This window comes from Bombina bombina, chromosome 9 (assembly GCF_027579735.1).
Source record: "Bombina bombina isolate aBomBom1 chromosome 9, aBomBom1.pri, whole genome shotgun sequence".
Lineage (NCBI taxonomy): Eukaryota > Metazoa > Chordata > Amphibia > Anura > Bombinatoridae > Bombina > Bombina bombina.
Genome location: NC_069507.1, coordinates 220,248,336 through 220,262,399, shown reverse-complemented (window position 1 = coordinate 220,262,399; position 14,064 = coordinate 220,248,336). Strand labels below are relative to the sequence as shown.

Sequence of the window (14,064 nt, the reverse complement as noted above, 5' to 3'; positions counted from 1 at the left end):
CTTTAGCACAAGCTAATAAAGTTATAACACTTCAAATTCCACAAGAAATAGTTCAACCAAATACCAATGAATCCCCTGCTTACTTGCTTGCCCTTATTTCCCTTAGCTTAGTACGGTAGAACAGATGTTTCTTCCCTTCTTAAATATGGCTGTTATAGGATTCTGAAGTTGCTATACCCGGAAGTGCCGCCTCGCCTCCTACTGCACAGTCCCGGAACTGTTGGGTTGGTAGGTAGCTGTGTACTCTTACCGCTGTCTGTCAGTCTACCGGCCTCACAGTCGCATCATGATTCCCTTCACCGTGAATATGAAGCTGTCCACACGCACCCTTACCGGAGCGCTCACCCCGCAAAACAAGGGGGCACTGGACTGGTGAGTTTCAATGGGAGGAGAGGTCAGAGGTCATGAAGTGTCAGACTCATGATAGGATGTAAATGTGTTCTACTGTCAGCTCACTTTATATAGCACATAAGTGTCCCAATGCAATTTGATTTTGTTAGGTTTGTAATTTTGGCAGCCCGTTTTTATTTTTGGAAATAATTATTTTTGTTTTTTGGCAGCATATACAATTTTCTACACATATTATACAATATACCTTATATATCTAAATATGTTATGCCAAAAGATCAGTGACTTTTGTACCAGGGACATTAAAGTCAAGATAAAACTTTAATGATTGTGACAGTTCATGCAATTTTAATGAAACAACTACCCAGTTCACTTTTTTTTAATCAGATTTGCGTTTTTTTCTCATGGTGTCCTTTGTTGAAAAGCATACTTGGGTAATCTCAGGTATAGCAATGCACTTCTGAGAGCTAGCTGGTAATTGGTAGCAACACACAAGTACCTCTTGTCAGTGGCTCACCAGATGTGTTCGTTAGGTCCTAGTAGTACATTGCTGCCCCTGAGCCTACCTAGCTTTGCTTTTTCAACAAAAGATACAAAAGAGTAGAGCAAATTTGATAATATAAGTGAATTCAAAAGTTGTTTAAAAGTGCATACTCTATCTAAACCATGAACGTTTTTTTAGTTTTGACTTTTTCTCTTTTTTAAATGGATGTTAAACACTTTGTAACTTATTTATAACTGTCCCTATCTGTCCTCAGCAGAAGAGATAACATAAGATAGCACACTTTTCATAGCAAAACATTGAAAAATCTAGGTTAGAACATGGTGGTCTCCATTACTTTATGAAGACTAAAATTTTACGCTTATTTCACTAATATTTAAACACATCTGATCATTTAAAAAGTCATTATTGTCAGGCTATTTATATATTTCAATATATCATTATGTCTATCACATATCTAATGTCTAATGTCCATTTTATGTTCACTGGCCGACAAGCACACCCTGCACCACTCAGTGGATGATAACTTCCCAATCTGATGAGCTATAGAAACAAGCAAAAAAACAACCTACAAACATACCTCTTATGTCTTTTAAATACTTCATTTTTGCAGCAACACATATACGCCAGAAACTGACACATTTATGAAAGTGCGGACGGACATGATCCGCTGTAGCGATCATATCCGCCGCACATCGATAAATGCCGACAGCATAGGCTGTCGGCATTTATCATTGCACAAGTAGTTCTGGTGAACTGCTTGTGCAATGCCGCCCCCTGCATATTCTCGGCAAGCCGGCCACTAGCAGGGGGTGTCAATCAACCCGATCGTATGTTATCGTGCCGATTGATGTCTGCCGCCTCAGAGGCGAAAGACGAGTTAAAGGGACACTGAACCCAAATTTTTTCTTTCGTGATTCAGATAGAACATGCAATTTTAAGCAACGGTCTAATTTACTCCTATTATCAAATTTACTTCATTCTCTTTGTATGTTTATTTGAAAAGCAAGAATGTAAGTTTAGATGCCGGCCCATTTTTGGTGAACAACCTGGGTTGTCCTTGCTGATTAGACAGCACCAATAAACAAGTGCTGTCCATGGTACTGAACCAAAAATTTGCTGGCTCCTTAGCTTAGATGCCTTCTTTTTCAAATAAAGATAGCAAGAGAATGAAGAAACATTGATAATAGAAGTAAATTAGAAAGTTGCTTAAAATTGCATGCTCTGTCTGAATCATAAAATAAAAAAATTGGGTCCAGTTCCCCTTTAAGGAGCCGCGGTCTTAAGACCGCTGCTTCTAAACTCCTGATTCTGAGCCTGAAGGAGCTTGATGAATTGGCCCTATTGTGTGAGCAAATGACAAGAGGGAAATGCAGCAACCTATCAGTAGCTAGCATTTAGCCTAAGCCTACCTAGATAATGCCAGGAGATCAAATCAAATTTGATAATAGTGCTGAATTGGAAAATTGTGTGCTCTGTCTGAAAAATAAGTTTTATTTTGACTTTACTGTCCCTTTTTAAAATCTAAACCCAATATTTTTCTTTCATGTTCTTATGTTATTCTTTGCTGAAGAGATATCTAGATAGGTAGCGTGCACTGGTCTGGAGCACTACATGACAGGAAATAGTGCTGCCATCTAGTGCTCTTGCTAATGTATAACATTGTTGTAAACCTGCTGCCATCTAGTGCTCTTGCTAATGTATAACATTGTTGTAAACCTGCTGCCATCTAGTGCTCTTACTAATGTATAACATTGTTGTAAAACTGCTGCCATCTAGTGCTCTTGCTAATGTATAACATTGTTGTAAACCTGCTGCCATCTAGTGCTCTTGCTAATGTATAACATTGTTGTAAAACTGCTGCCATCTAGTGCTCTTACTAATGTATAACATTGTTGTAAAACTGCTGCCATCTAGTGCTCTTGCTAATGTATAACATTATTATAAAACTGCTGCCATCTAGTGCTCTTGCTAATGTATAACATTATTATAAAACTGCTGCCATCTAGTGCTCTTGCTAATGTATAACATTGTTGTAAAACTGCTGCCATCTAGTGCTCTTGCTAATGTATAACATTATTATAAAACTGCTGCCATCTAGTGCTCTTGCTAATGTATAACATTGTTGTAAAACTGCTGCCATCTAGTGCTCTTGCTAATGTATAACATTGTTGTAAAACTGCTGCCATCTAGTGCTCTTGCTAATGTATAACATTATTATAAAACTGCTGCCATCTAGTGCTCTTGCTAATGTATAACATTGTTGTAAAACTGCTGCCATCTAGTGCTCTTGCTAATGTATAACATTGTTGTAAAACTGCTGCCATCTAGTGCTCTTGCTAATGTATAACATTGTTGTAAAACTGCTGCCATCTAGTGCTCTTGCTAATGTATAACATTGTTGTAAAACTGCTGCCATCTAGTGCTCTTGCTAATGTATAACATTGTTGTAAAACTGCTGCCATCTAGTGCTCTTGCTAATGTATAACATTGTTGTAAAACTGCTGCCATCTAGTGCTCTTGCTAATGTATAACATTGTTGTAAAACCGCTGCCATCTAGTGCTCTTGCTAATGTATAACATTGTTGTAAAACTGCTGCCATCTAGTGCTCTTGCTAATGTATAACATTGTTGTAAAACTGCTGCCATCTAGTGCTCTTGCTAATGTATAACATTGTTGTAAAACTGCTGCCATCTAGTGCTCTTGCTAATGTATAACATTGTTGTAAAACTGCTGCCATCTCGTGCTCTTGCTAATATATAACATTGTTGTAAAACTGCTGTCATCTCGTGCTCTTGCTAATGTATAACATTGTTGTAAAACTGCTGCCATCTAGTGCTCTTGCTAATGTATAACATTGTTGTAAAACTGCTGTCATCTCGTGCTCTTGCTAATATATAACATTGTTATAAAACTGCTGTCATCTAGTGCTCTTGCTAATATATAACATTGTTGTAAAACTGCTGTCATCTAGTGCTCTTGCTAATGTATAACATTGTTGTAAAACTGCTGTCATCTAGTGCTCTTGCTAATGTATAACATTGTTGTAAAACTGCTGTCATCTCGTGCTCTTGCTAATGTATAACATTGTTGTAAAACTGCTGTCATCTCGTGCTCTTGCTAATGTATAACATTGTTGTAAAACTGCTGTCATCTAGTGCTCTTGCTAATGTATAACATTTTTGTAAAACTGCTGCCATCTCGTGCTCTTGCTAATGTATAACATTGTTGTAAAACTGCTGCCATCTAGTGCTCTTGCTAATGTATAACATTGTTGTAATACTGCTGACATCTTGTGCTCTTGCTAATGTATAACATTGTTGTAAAACTGCTGTCATCTAGTGCTCTTGCTAATGTATAACATTGTTGTAAAACTGCTGTCATCTAGTGCTCTTGCTAATGTATAACATTGTAAAACTGCTGTCATCTAGTGCTCTTGCTAATGTATAACATTGTTGTAAAACTGCTGCCATCTAGTGCTCTTGCTAATGTATAACATTGTTGTAAAACTGCTGCCATTTAGTACTGCAGAGACTTGCACACTTCTGAACTTACCTTCCTGCTTTTCAACAAAGGATACCAAGAAAAGGAATACAATTTGATAATGGAAGTAAATTGGAAAGTTGTTTAGAATTGTATGTTCTATCTGAATCACCAAAGAAACATTTTGGTTTTTAGTTTTCCCTTTTACTGGAATAAAGAAAAAAAAAAGGGGAAATAACTCAGACTTGAGTCGTCTTTGACTTCTAATCGTATATATATTGTGCGTTTTACCCAGGACATACTTGAAAACGAGAGAAATCTCAATGTATCCTTCCTGGTAAAATATTTTATGAATAAATAAATATATATATATATATATATATATAACACAGAGAAAACCCTGCACTCACTAGCAAGCTCTCAGCTAAGATTAAAAGCAAAAATGGAAAGGTTAATAACCGCATCTGGCCAAATTGGAAAAAGCCCAGGTACCACGTCAAGGTCCTTTCCAAAAACCTGGGACCCTAAAACAGCCACACAATGCAAGCTCTCAATTCAAACAAACTGGGAACAAGTGAAGGGTGCACAGGCTTATATATCACCCCAGTCATATACAAAAAACTTCTTGTGAGTGCCACTGAGCACCCAGGGCTGAGCATGTTGCAGGGTCATGGAATGTGTACCCGGTCCGGTCTAGGAGTGAAGTCCCCTTCCGTGTTTTGTATATGACTGGGGTGATTACATAAGCCTGTGCATATATATATATATATATATAATATACTGTACGTGTATGTGTGTGTGTATATATAGACAATGTGCCAGCAGTATAATTAATTATAATTTAATATAATTACTAGTATAATTATATGAGAGTCTAATACAAAGATATATATATATATATATATATATATATATATATATATATATATATATATATATATATATATATATAAAATGTGCCAGCAGTATAGACAATGTGCCAGCAGTATAATTAATTATAATTTAATATAATTACTAGTATAATTATATGAGAGTCTAATACAAAGATATATATATATATATATATATATATATATATATATATATATATATATATATATATATATATATATATATATATATATATATATATATATATATATATATTTTGTTCCTAAATGGGATACACTTTCTTTGTAGTGCACGGCAGGGGTTAATGTTACAATTGAATCTACAGAAGAGAAAAAGAACCCTTATTATCCAGCAACAGACTATATCTCATAAATAGTAAACTTAGCCATAGGTAAAGAAAGAGAGAGACAATCCAAGTAGTATATTTTAACAAAAATGATATATTTGATAGTTAGCAACATAATATCAAAAACTCTGCAAAAAGATTGTCAACCTTAGTAAACAGAAAACCTGTATTCAGTCTTAAATTAAGTCCGTTGTTCTGGATCCATCATTTAGAAAAGAGAAAGAAAACATCCCAAATGATGTGTATTTGTAATCCATATTGGTGAATGAAAAGTTCATGCAGGCACAGCACTATGCCGTATTCACTCACAGGCAGGTATCTTATGACACAATTAACTTTTCACTTGCCGTTTGTATTGCTATAAAAAAACTCCTTAGAAATCACTTGAATATAGCAGTTTTTGCCTAATGAATCACAGTGTGACCATAGATTTCGGAGATATGATACAGCATTCAATCAGAGCTCCTTTTTCCAGAACGCCGCTCCTTGCTCTACTGAACGGGTCTGGTTTTTCCCCAGCGCATCGCGGCAACACTGTCTATTCACAGTGTGCCTGGTCGCGCCATTAAAATGCTACTAGACCAGAGCGGCAGCGAGCTACATTCATTTTAATTGCGCGACCGGGCACACTGTGACTAGACAGTGTTGCTGCGATGCGCTGGGGAAAAACCAGACCCGCTCAGTACAGCAAGGAGGTTTTACATAAAATGTATCTGCAATACTTTACTGTATAAATCTGTCGGTAAGCTAATGTTATATAATTCTGCACTATGTACAGAATTATAGAACATTAGTTTGCAAGTTTACTGCCCCTTTATGTGTGGCTGGTGGTGTCCAATGGGGGGCACCGTGGGTGTCTTGGGTTTGTTGAGCCCTGGTTTAGAGGACAGCTGGCCCCTAGGTTTCAGATAATGTACCACTCCTTTTTATCCATTAGTGCTTCTATTTTTATTATTTTTCAGTGGTGTCTACATGTAACTAATTTATCATTTGTTTATGAAAGTAGAAAAATAGTTGAGTAACTTTAATTTGCTTTCTTGTTAGGGGTTGCCAGGGTCTCATTGCATATGGATGCCACTCGCTAGTTCTTGTGGTGGATCCTAGATCAGCACAGACACTTCAGGTCTTGGAAAAACACAAAGCCAATGTGGTGAAGGTAAGCGGGCGATCTTTGTGGTTGGTGATGGTAATTGTCTTGGTTGAAAGACGAGTCTTAATTTGTAATTGAGTATTGTAGGTTGCAGTGTGGCATTGAACACCCTAAATTGTATTTTTATTAGTAAAATTTGCAGGCTCCTTGTAATTATTTCATCTTTGAAACCACACAGTATCATTAATACTTACCTGTATGTCTGTGCGCAAAATTAAAGATATATACAAAATCTGCATAGTGCTGCAGTGTCAGAGAACAAGGTACATTTAATGAAAGAGAATATGGCAGTTCTTGTATTTTAAAATTATATGTAACATTGCTATTATACGTGTTAAAATGTGTATGGAGTGTTTGAAAGCAAAAACAGACTCTGGCTTTAAAATTGTATGTATTTATGTAGTATTTATCATTACATCACATGGCATTCATTTATTTGCCTTAGTATTCAACTCTGTAAAAAGTTGACTGAATTATCAGAAGAGCATCCCCATATAAAAAAACAAGATATCTAACCTTTAAAGGGACAGTAAACACCAGAATTGTTGTTGTTTAAAAAGATAGATAATCCCTTTACCCATTCCCCAGTTTTGCATAACCAACACAGTTATAATAATATACTTTTTACCTCTGTGATAACCTTGTATCTATGCCTCTGCAAACTGTCCCCTTATTTCAGTTGTTTTGACAGACTTGCATTTTTAGCCAATCGGTGCTGACTCCTTGGAGCTTCATGTGCATGAGCTCAATGTTATCTATATGAAACACATGAACTAACGCCCTCTAGTGGTGAAAAACTGTCAAAATGCTTTCAGATTAGAGGCGGCCTTCAAGGTCTAAGAAATTAGCATATGAACCTCCTAGGTTTAGCTTTAAACTAAGAATATCAAGAGAAAAAAGCAAAATTGATAATTAAAGTAAATTGGAAAGTTGTTTTAAAATTATATGCCCTATTTAAATCATGAAAGTTTTTTGTTTTTTACTTGAGTGTCCCTTTAAATGTCTTCATCTCAGCGCAGTATGTGCTCTGTGAGCGGTTATTCTTCAGATACTCTTTCTTTACTGTCATCTGCATGGTGAAATTAAAATGCCAATCAACATCATCAGTGCTGAGGTCACACTTTTTGCTTTACTGCAATCTCATAATGTTGCAACATCTTATAGTGACGTTTTTTAAGCTGGATATTAAGTGACTGTGCCAGCACATGCCAGATGCACCCTCCTTTGCAAGTCCTGGGACTTTGCATCCTGATTGGCTGCATAAAGTCACAATAGTCTGAATAGGGGTATAGTCTGAGTAGTTTCAAAGTCATATCATTTACAGAAAATGTTGTCTATTTTATTTGCTTATATTTTATCTGAATTTTTATTGAGATATGTTTTTAGAACATCACCGGATATTCTAAGGTAATTTTAGGTAAGAATGTATGTCGTGGGTTCACGCTCTCATTTTTAATCCTGATGTAAGAAGAGAAAGTATAGCAAGCAACAACAGCTCAATGATTACAGTACTTGCTAGTTGCTACACTAGATCTATATTAGTTAATACTTTTTTTGAAGATAGATTTTACAGACTTTAGTTCCAAATTAGCCCTTGGCTGCTGGAGGAGGCTGAAACACATAATTTATCGACTTGGCTGTAATGTATTATTAGTACATAAACAACAATTCACACGAGGATAGACATTTCCGTTCTGCCAAGTATAATAACCCACAAACATATCAAGCTTCAACTTATCTATTTTATTAAAAGGATATTAAACAGTGCTCCGTCTGTAAAAACAAATATGATTGTGTAAAAAACTATAAACAACTTACTTGTTTTTTTTCATAATGAGCACTTAGAAATTATCAGTGTAGCCCCTGCCCCCAGTGTGATACGGAAAATATTTTAAACTAAGGTTACATTCTGACTGATCTAGGCATGAGCAAGCCTGACTCCCTGTTATTTAGTCTATTCACTTAATAGTAACCAACCTAGAAGTTCTATGACATCAGGCTAAGATAAACCTTCCTGCAGAGGCTCTTCCACCTTGTAGGGCTGTGACAGGAAGTAAACAACACTCCACATATCTAGGGAAAAAAAGAAATAAAAGGTATAATCCATTTAAATATTGTAGATGAATAATACCTATTGCAATTATTTCTATTAAATATAAGACACACCTTAGTGCTTTTTATTACAACAATGAAACAGACAGTTTAACATCCCTTTAAAATGGTGTGTCAATCACTCAAAATTACAATAATGAATTGAAAAAAAGAGGAGTGATTCTGGCCATAACTATTAATCATATATACATACCCTCAAACTAGAGGAAAATATAGAATGTAACTTAAAGGGACAGTCAACACAAGAATTTTTGTTGTTTTAAAAGATAGATAATCCCTTTATTACCCATTCCCCAGTTTTGCATAACCAACACAGTTATAATTATACACGTTTTACCTCTGTAATTATCTTGTATCTTTGCCTTTGCAGACTGCCCCCTTATTTCAGTTCTTTTGACAGACTTGCGTATTAGCCAATCAGTGCTCACTCCTCAGTAAATTCACGTGCATGAGCTCAATGTTATCTATATGAAACACATGAACTAATGCCCTTTAGTGGTGAAAAACTGTCAAAATGCATTTAGATAAGAGGCGGCCTTCAAGGTCTAAGAAATTAGCATATGAACCTCCTATATTTAGCTTTTAACTAAGAATACCCAGTGAACAAAGCAAAATTGGTGATAAAAGTAAATTTGAAAGTTGTTTAAAATGACATGCTTTATCTGAATCATTAAAGTTTTTTTTGGACTTGACTGTCCCTTTAACAGCTGATTAAAGGGACAGTCAAGTCCAAATTATTCTCTTCTATGGACTCAGCTAAAAATGTCATATATATCAAAGCATATTAAAGGGACGTGAAACCTAATTGTTTCTTTTCATGATACAGATAGAGCGTGGGATCAAAACAACTTTCCATTTTACTTAGAATGTCAAATTTTCTTTATTCTCTTGGTTTCCTTTGTTGAAAAAGCAGTAATGCACTACTAGGATCCAGCTGAAGACATCTCATGAACCAATGACAAGAGCAATGTATTGCTGCTCCTGAATCTACTTAGGTATGCTGTTCAACTAAGGATACCAAGAGAACAAAGCAAATTAGATAACAAATATAAATTGTAAAGTTGTTTTAAAATCAAATGCTCTGACTGAATCATGAAAGGAAAATGTTGGGTTTCGTGTCCCTTTAACATCAAAGCACAGCCATATCACTGCGTGTATCTCGGACACAATCCCTACTCAATGACTCTATTCTTGAAAGAATTCCCAATATCCTGGGACACTTGTGGAAGATTAACACTATATCTGTTGATATTACATGAAGTGATAAAATAATGAAAGCTATAATAACATACTGATTGTTCCATATAAGCTATACAAATAAATATAATAGCCAACCATGAAACACTTTTTAGCAGAGAGAGAGCGACAGTGGTAATGCAGTAGTCTATTTGTCATATTTTATAGCTATTTTTTTTTTTAAACAAGCTTTATTAAAGGGATATGAAACCTACATTTTTTCTATCATGATTCAGAGAGCATTCATTTTTAAGCAACTTTCTAATTTACTCCTATTATGAATTTTGGCTACATTTAGCCACCAATCAGCAAGCGCTACCCAGGGTGCTTAACCAAAAATGGGCCAGCTCATAAGCTTACATTCCTGCTTTTCAAATAAAGATACAAAGAGAACGAAGAAAAAAATCATGAAAGAAAATAAAAAAAGGGTTTTATATCCCTTTAAAGGGACACTGAACCTTTCATGATTCAGATAAAGCATGATATTTTAATCAACGTTCTAATTTACTCCTATTATCAATTTTTATTCGTTCTCTTGCTATCTTTATTTTAACAGCAGGAATGTAAATCTTAGCAGCCAGCCCATTTTAAGTCCAGCACCATGGATAGTGCTTGCTTATTGGAGGCTTACATTAACCCACCAATAAGCAGCATAACCCAGGTTCTCAACTAAAAATGGGCCGGCTCCTATGCGTCACATTCCTGCTTTTTAAATAAAGATAGCAAGAGAACGAAGAAAAATTGATAATGGGAGTAAATTAGAAAGTTGCTTAAAATTGCATTCTCTATCTGAAGCATGAAAGAAAAAATGTGGGTTTAGTGTCCCTTTAACAAACTGTGAGTTGTACAATACAGCAAATATTCACTTCTATTTTCAAACTTACTGGTATCTTTGTTGAAAAAGTAAATGTACATATCCTACACAAATCGGAACACGCTGGTGATTGGTGGCTACACAATTTGTCTCTTGTCATTGGCTGACTAGATATGTTTAGCTAGCTCCCAGTAATGTACTGTTGCAAGGATAACAAGAGAATGGATCAAATTTGATAATAAAAGTAAATTGGAAAGTTGTTTAAAATTGCATTTTGTATCTGAATTGTGACAGAAAAAAATGGGTTTAATGTCCCTTTAAATCTAATAGGGAACCAAGAATAGGCCATTACTTATATCTGTATTTAGTGATCACATGACCCTTAACAGCTGCGTTTGTGTTATAAATGTACGTTTGGCTACAAGTGTATGTGATACTGACAGATTTTTCTATATAGGTTAAATGGGCTAGAGAAAACTACCATCATAATATGGGCTCTCCATATTCACTTCGTCTGGCATCTGCTGACACCACTGGAAAGATCATTGTGTGGGATGTTACAACTGGTGCAACACGGTGTGAAATACAAGAACACTCCAAGCCCATCCATGGTACGTGATCATAAAGCCATTAAATGCTCTGATTATTATTACTTACAGAAGGGCTAGATTACACGTGGCGCGCTAACGTTAGTGTGCGCACGAAATTAAAATATTGCGCCCACCTTATCTTGTGTGCATATTACAAATTGTAAAGTAAATGCGACCGCACAAGTGCAAACTCACGTAAATGGTTAGGGCTTACAAAAAAAAAGTTGCATTACATAAATACATTAAAATTAACAGTTGCAATCATATATACACTAATTATTCATATAAATATGAATAATTAGTTTTATATGTATACACATATAAAAACATATATGCACCTATATCAATATGTATAAATACTTTGGAGCCCTTTCCACTCAAATATGTAAAAATAAAAAAAATACATTTTTACTACATTTAAATTTTTAATAATGTGTTTTATTGTGTATGTACTGTAAATATTTTACATTCCAATGTTCACATAGGGGAAAATGTTCTATGTATTTTTAAATATATATATATATATATATATATATAAAACCAATGCACCAGAGGATTCTCGGTAAGATATGCAACATCTCAGGCTTTTTGCTTCTAATACTGTGGAGGATTTTAATCTCGTGCTTTTATCTCCACCATAATTTAAATTTAAATATATATATATATAAACACACAGAGAAAGTCTGGCACTCTTTTGCAAGCACACAGCTAAGGAAAAATGGAAGAGCCTGGGCTTGGCCAAATGGGTCAAGCCCAGGAACCACGTCAAGGTCTCTCCCATCCTGGGTCCCTAATACAGCCATACAATGCAAGTTCTCAATGAAACAAACTGGGAACCACCCAAGGGTGCACAGGCTTATGTAATCTTCCTAGACACACAAAACACGGGAGTGGACTGCACTCTCAAACTGTACCGGGTACACAGCCCATGACCCTGATTGCGCTCCACTTGTAATCTAGCGCTAAAAACATTTTATAAGCAATAGTACTGGGGCTATTCCCTGCTTCCCTCTAGTCATGGATGCCGCAATGTTGATAAATAGTTTTCACTGCATTCCATTGCTAACGTGTTTGCACCTGTGCAGCAATTCTCCTTCAGATATCTGCAGTGAAATATAGGTTCAAAAACTGGCGGTGGCCATAATTAGCGGGAGATGCATGAAGTGTATTTAGTGAATGCATTTAAAAGCATTTTATATTGCAGTCGAAATGTGTTTTATGTCCATTTAACAGACATGTTTGATAAAAAAATTAAACTGTAGTGTGGTCCTTTAAGGATCATTAATCTGAGGGTATAGTTTAGTCATTTTAAACATACTTATGTATTAACACATTTCCAATAATAATAATAATGTCAGACTTTTACAGCGCTATACAAATAAATGATGATAATAATACAGATGTGCTTCTATGTTTGTTTTTATTTAATTTTATTCAGACATGCAATGGCTGTGGAGTCAGGATGCCTCACGGGACCTGCTGCTAGCCGTTCATCCTCCTAACCTAATTGCGCTGTGGAACGCGGATACCGGCACAAAGCTGTGGAAGAAAAGCTACGCAGAAAACATCCTGTCCTTCTCCTTCAATCCTTTTCAGCCAACACAACTTGCCTGTAAGTTCAGTGAGCACGATTCTCATATTCTAGTCATACATCCATTAACAGGTCATACTGTGTGAACTTTCTTCTTGAAATGTGCCTCAGCTCCTGTAAGGTGGCGTGTTGCCTAGGTGATATAAAAATGATTCCTCATATAAAGTTACAGTCCGTCATGAAGTGTATGATAGCTCTTTATTAGTCATATTCGCTTGAATTTATCTTAATCTTACCTGCAGCGGGTGATTCGTCCAAGCCAGAAGGTAAATTTTCTATAGTGCACTTCCAGTACACATGCGCCACATCTTCGATCAAGCCATCAAAGTAGGGGGATAAAATCATCAGTACTCACTGTTTGCATTGCTCTGCCAGAGATCCTGAGCTATTGTGTTTTGTGAATAATAATAGGATAAGCACTCTTATGTCTACTGGTCGAAAGGGACAAGCCTTAGAAAAAAAGCCAGTTTATGTATATCAATAATAATTCATTTTTCAAATAGAAAAAAGTTACTCATTTTGAAATTCGGTTTGTTTTTGTTCTTCTCACAGTGTTAACCAGTGAGGGCATTGTGTTTGTCTCGGACTTCTCTCCATCTAAGCCTCCCACAAGTAGCGGCCGCAAGGTGTATATCTCCAGTCCTAATGCCAGCCCAGCTCACACCAAGCCCGTCCCCACCACCACAGGTGCCAAGAAAGCACTCAACAAAGTGAGGATCCTTATCACCAATGAGAAGCCTAAGTAAGCAGGGTTTTTTTTATCAAAATGATCTTCTGCAGCTTATGATGAAAAGCATAGCAACCGTCTCTAGCAGCCAAGGGGTTAACCCTATCCTAAATGGCAAACTTGATCTGTTTGATACAAAGTATCTAGGTGCTTTTCATTCAAGTCACACATTCTGTAAAGGTTGTCCATATTGACTAAGCTGTGTTGTGGGAGGAGACACTATTGAAAGTATATCTAGCATGCTGCTCTCTGCATGTTTGAGTATTTGTAGTA

The 14,064-nt window shown here is 35.9% G+C and overlaps 1 protein-coding gene across 1 annotated transcript in view; it reads left to right on the top strand.

Moving 5' to 3' along the window:
• The first annotated feature begins 218 nt into the window (after positions 1-218).
• Positions 219-14,064, top strand: part of WDR11 (WD repeat domain 11) — a 163,372-nt gene continuing 149,526 nt past the window's right edge. Inside the window, exons 1-5 of the mRNA XM_053692652.1 lie at positions 219-372; positions 6,616-6,727; positions 11,341-11,494; positions 12,912-13,085; positions 13,617-13,806. Coding sequence (XP_053548627.1) covers positions 287-372; positions 6,616-6,727; positions 11,341-11,494; positions 12,912-13,085; positions 13,617-13,806 — 716 coding nt within the window. The 5' untranslated portion in view covers positions 219-286. The remainder of the gene's footprint in view (positions 373-6,615; positions 6,728-11,340; positions 11,495-12,911; positions 13,086-13,616; positions 13,807-14,064) is intronic.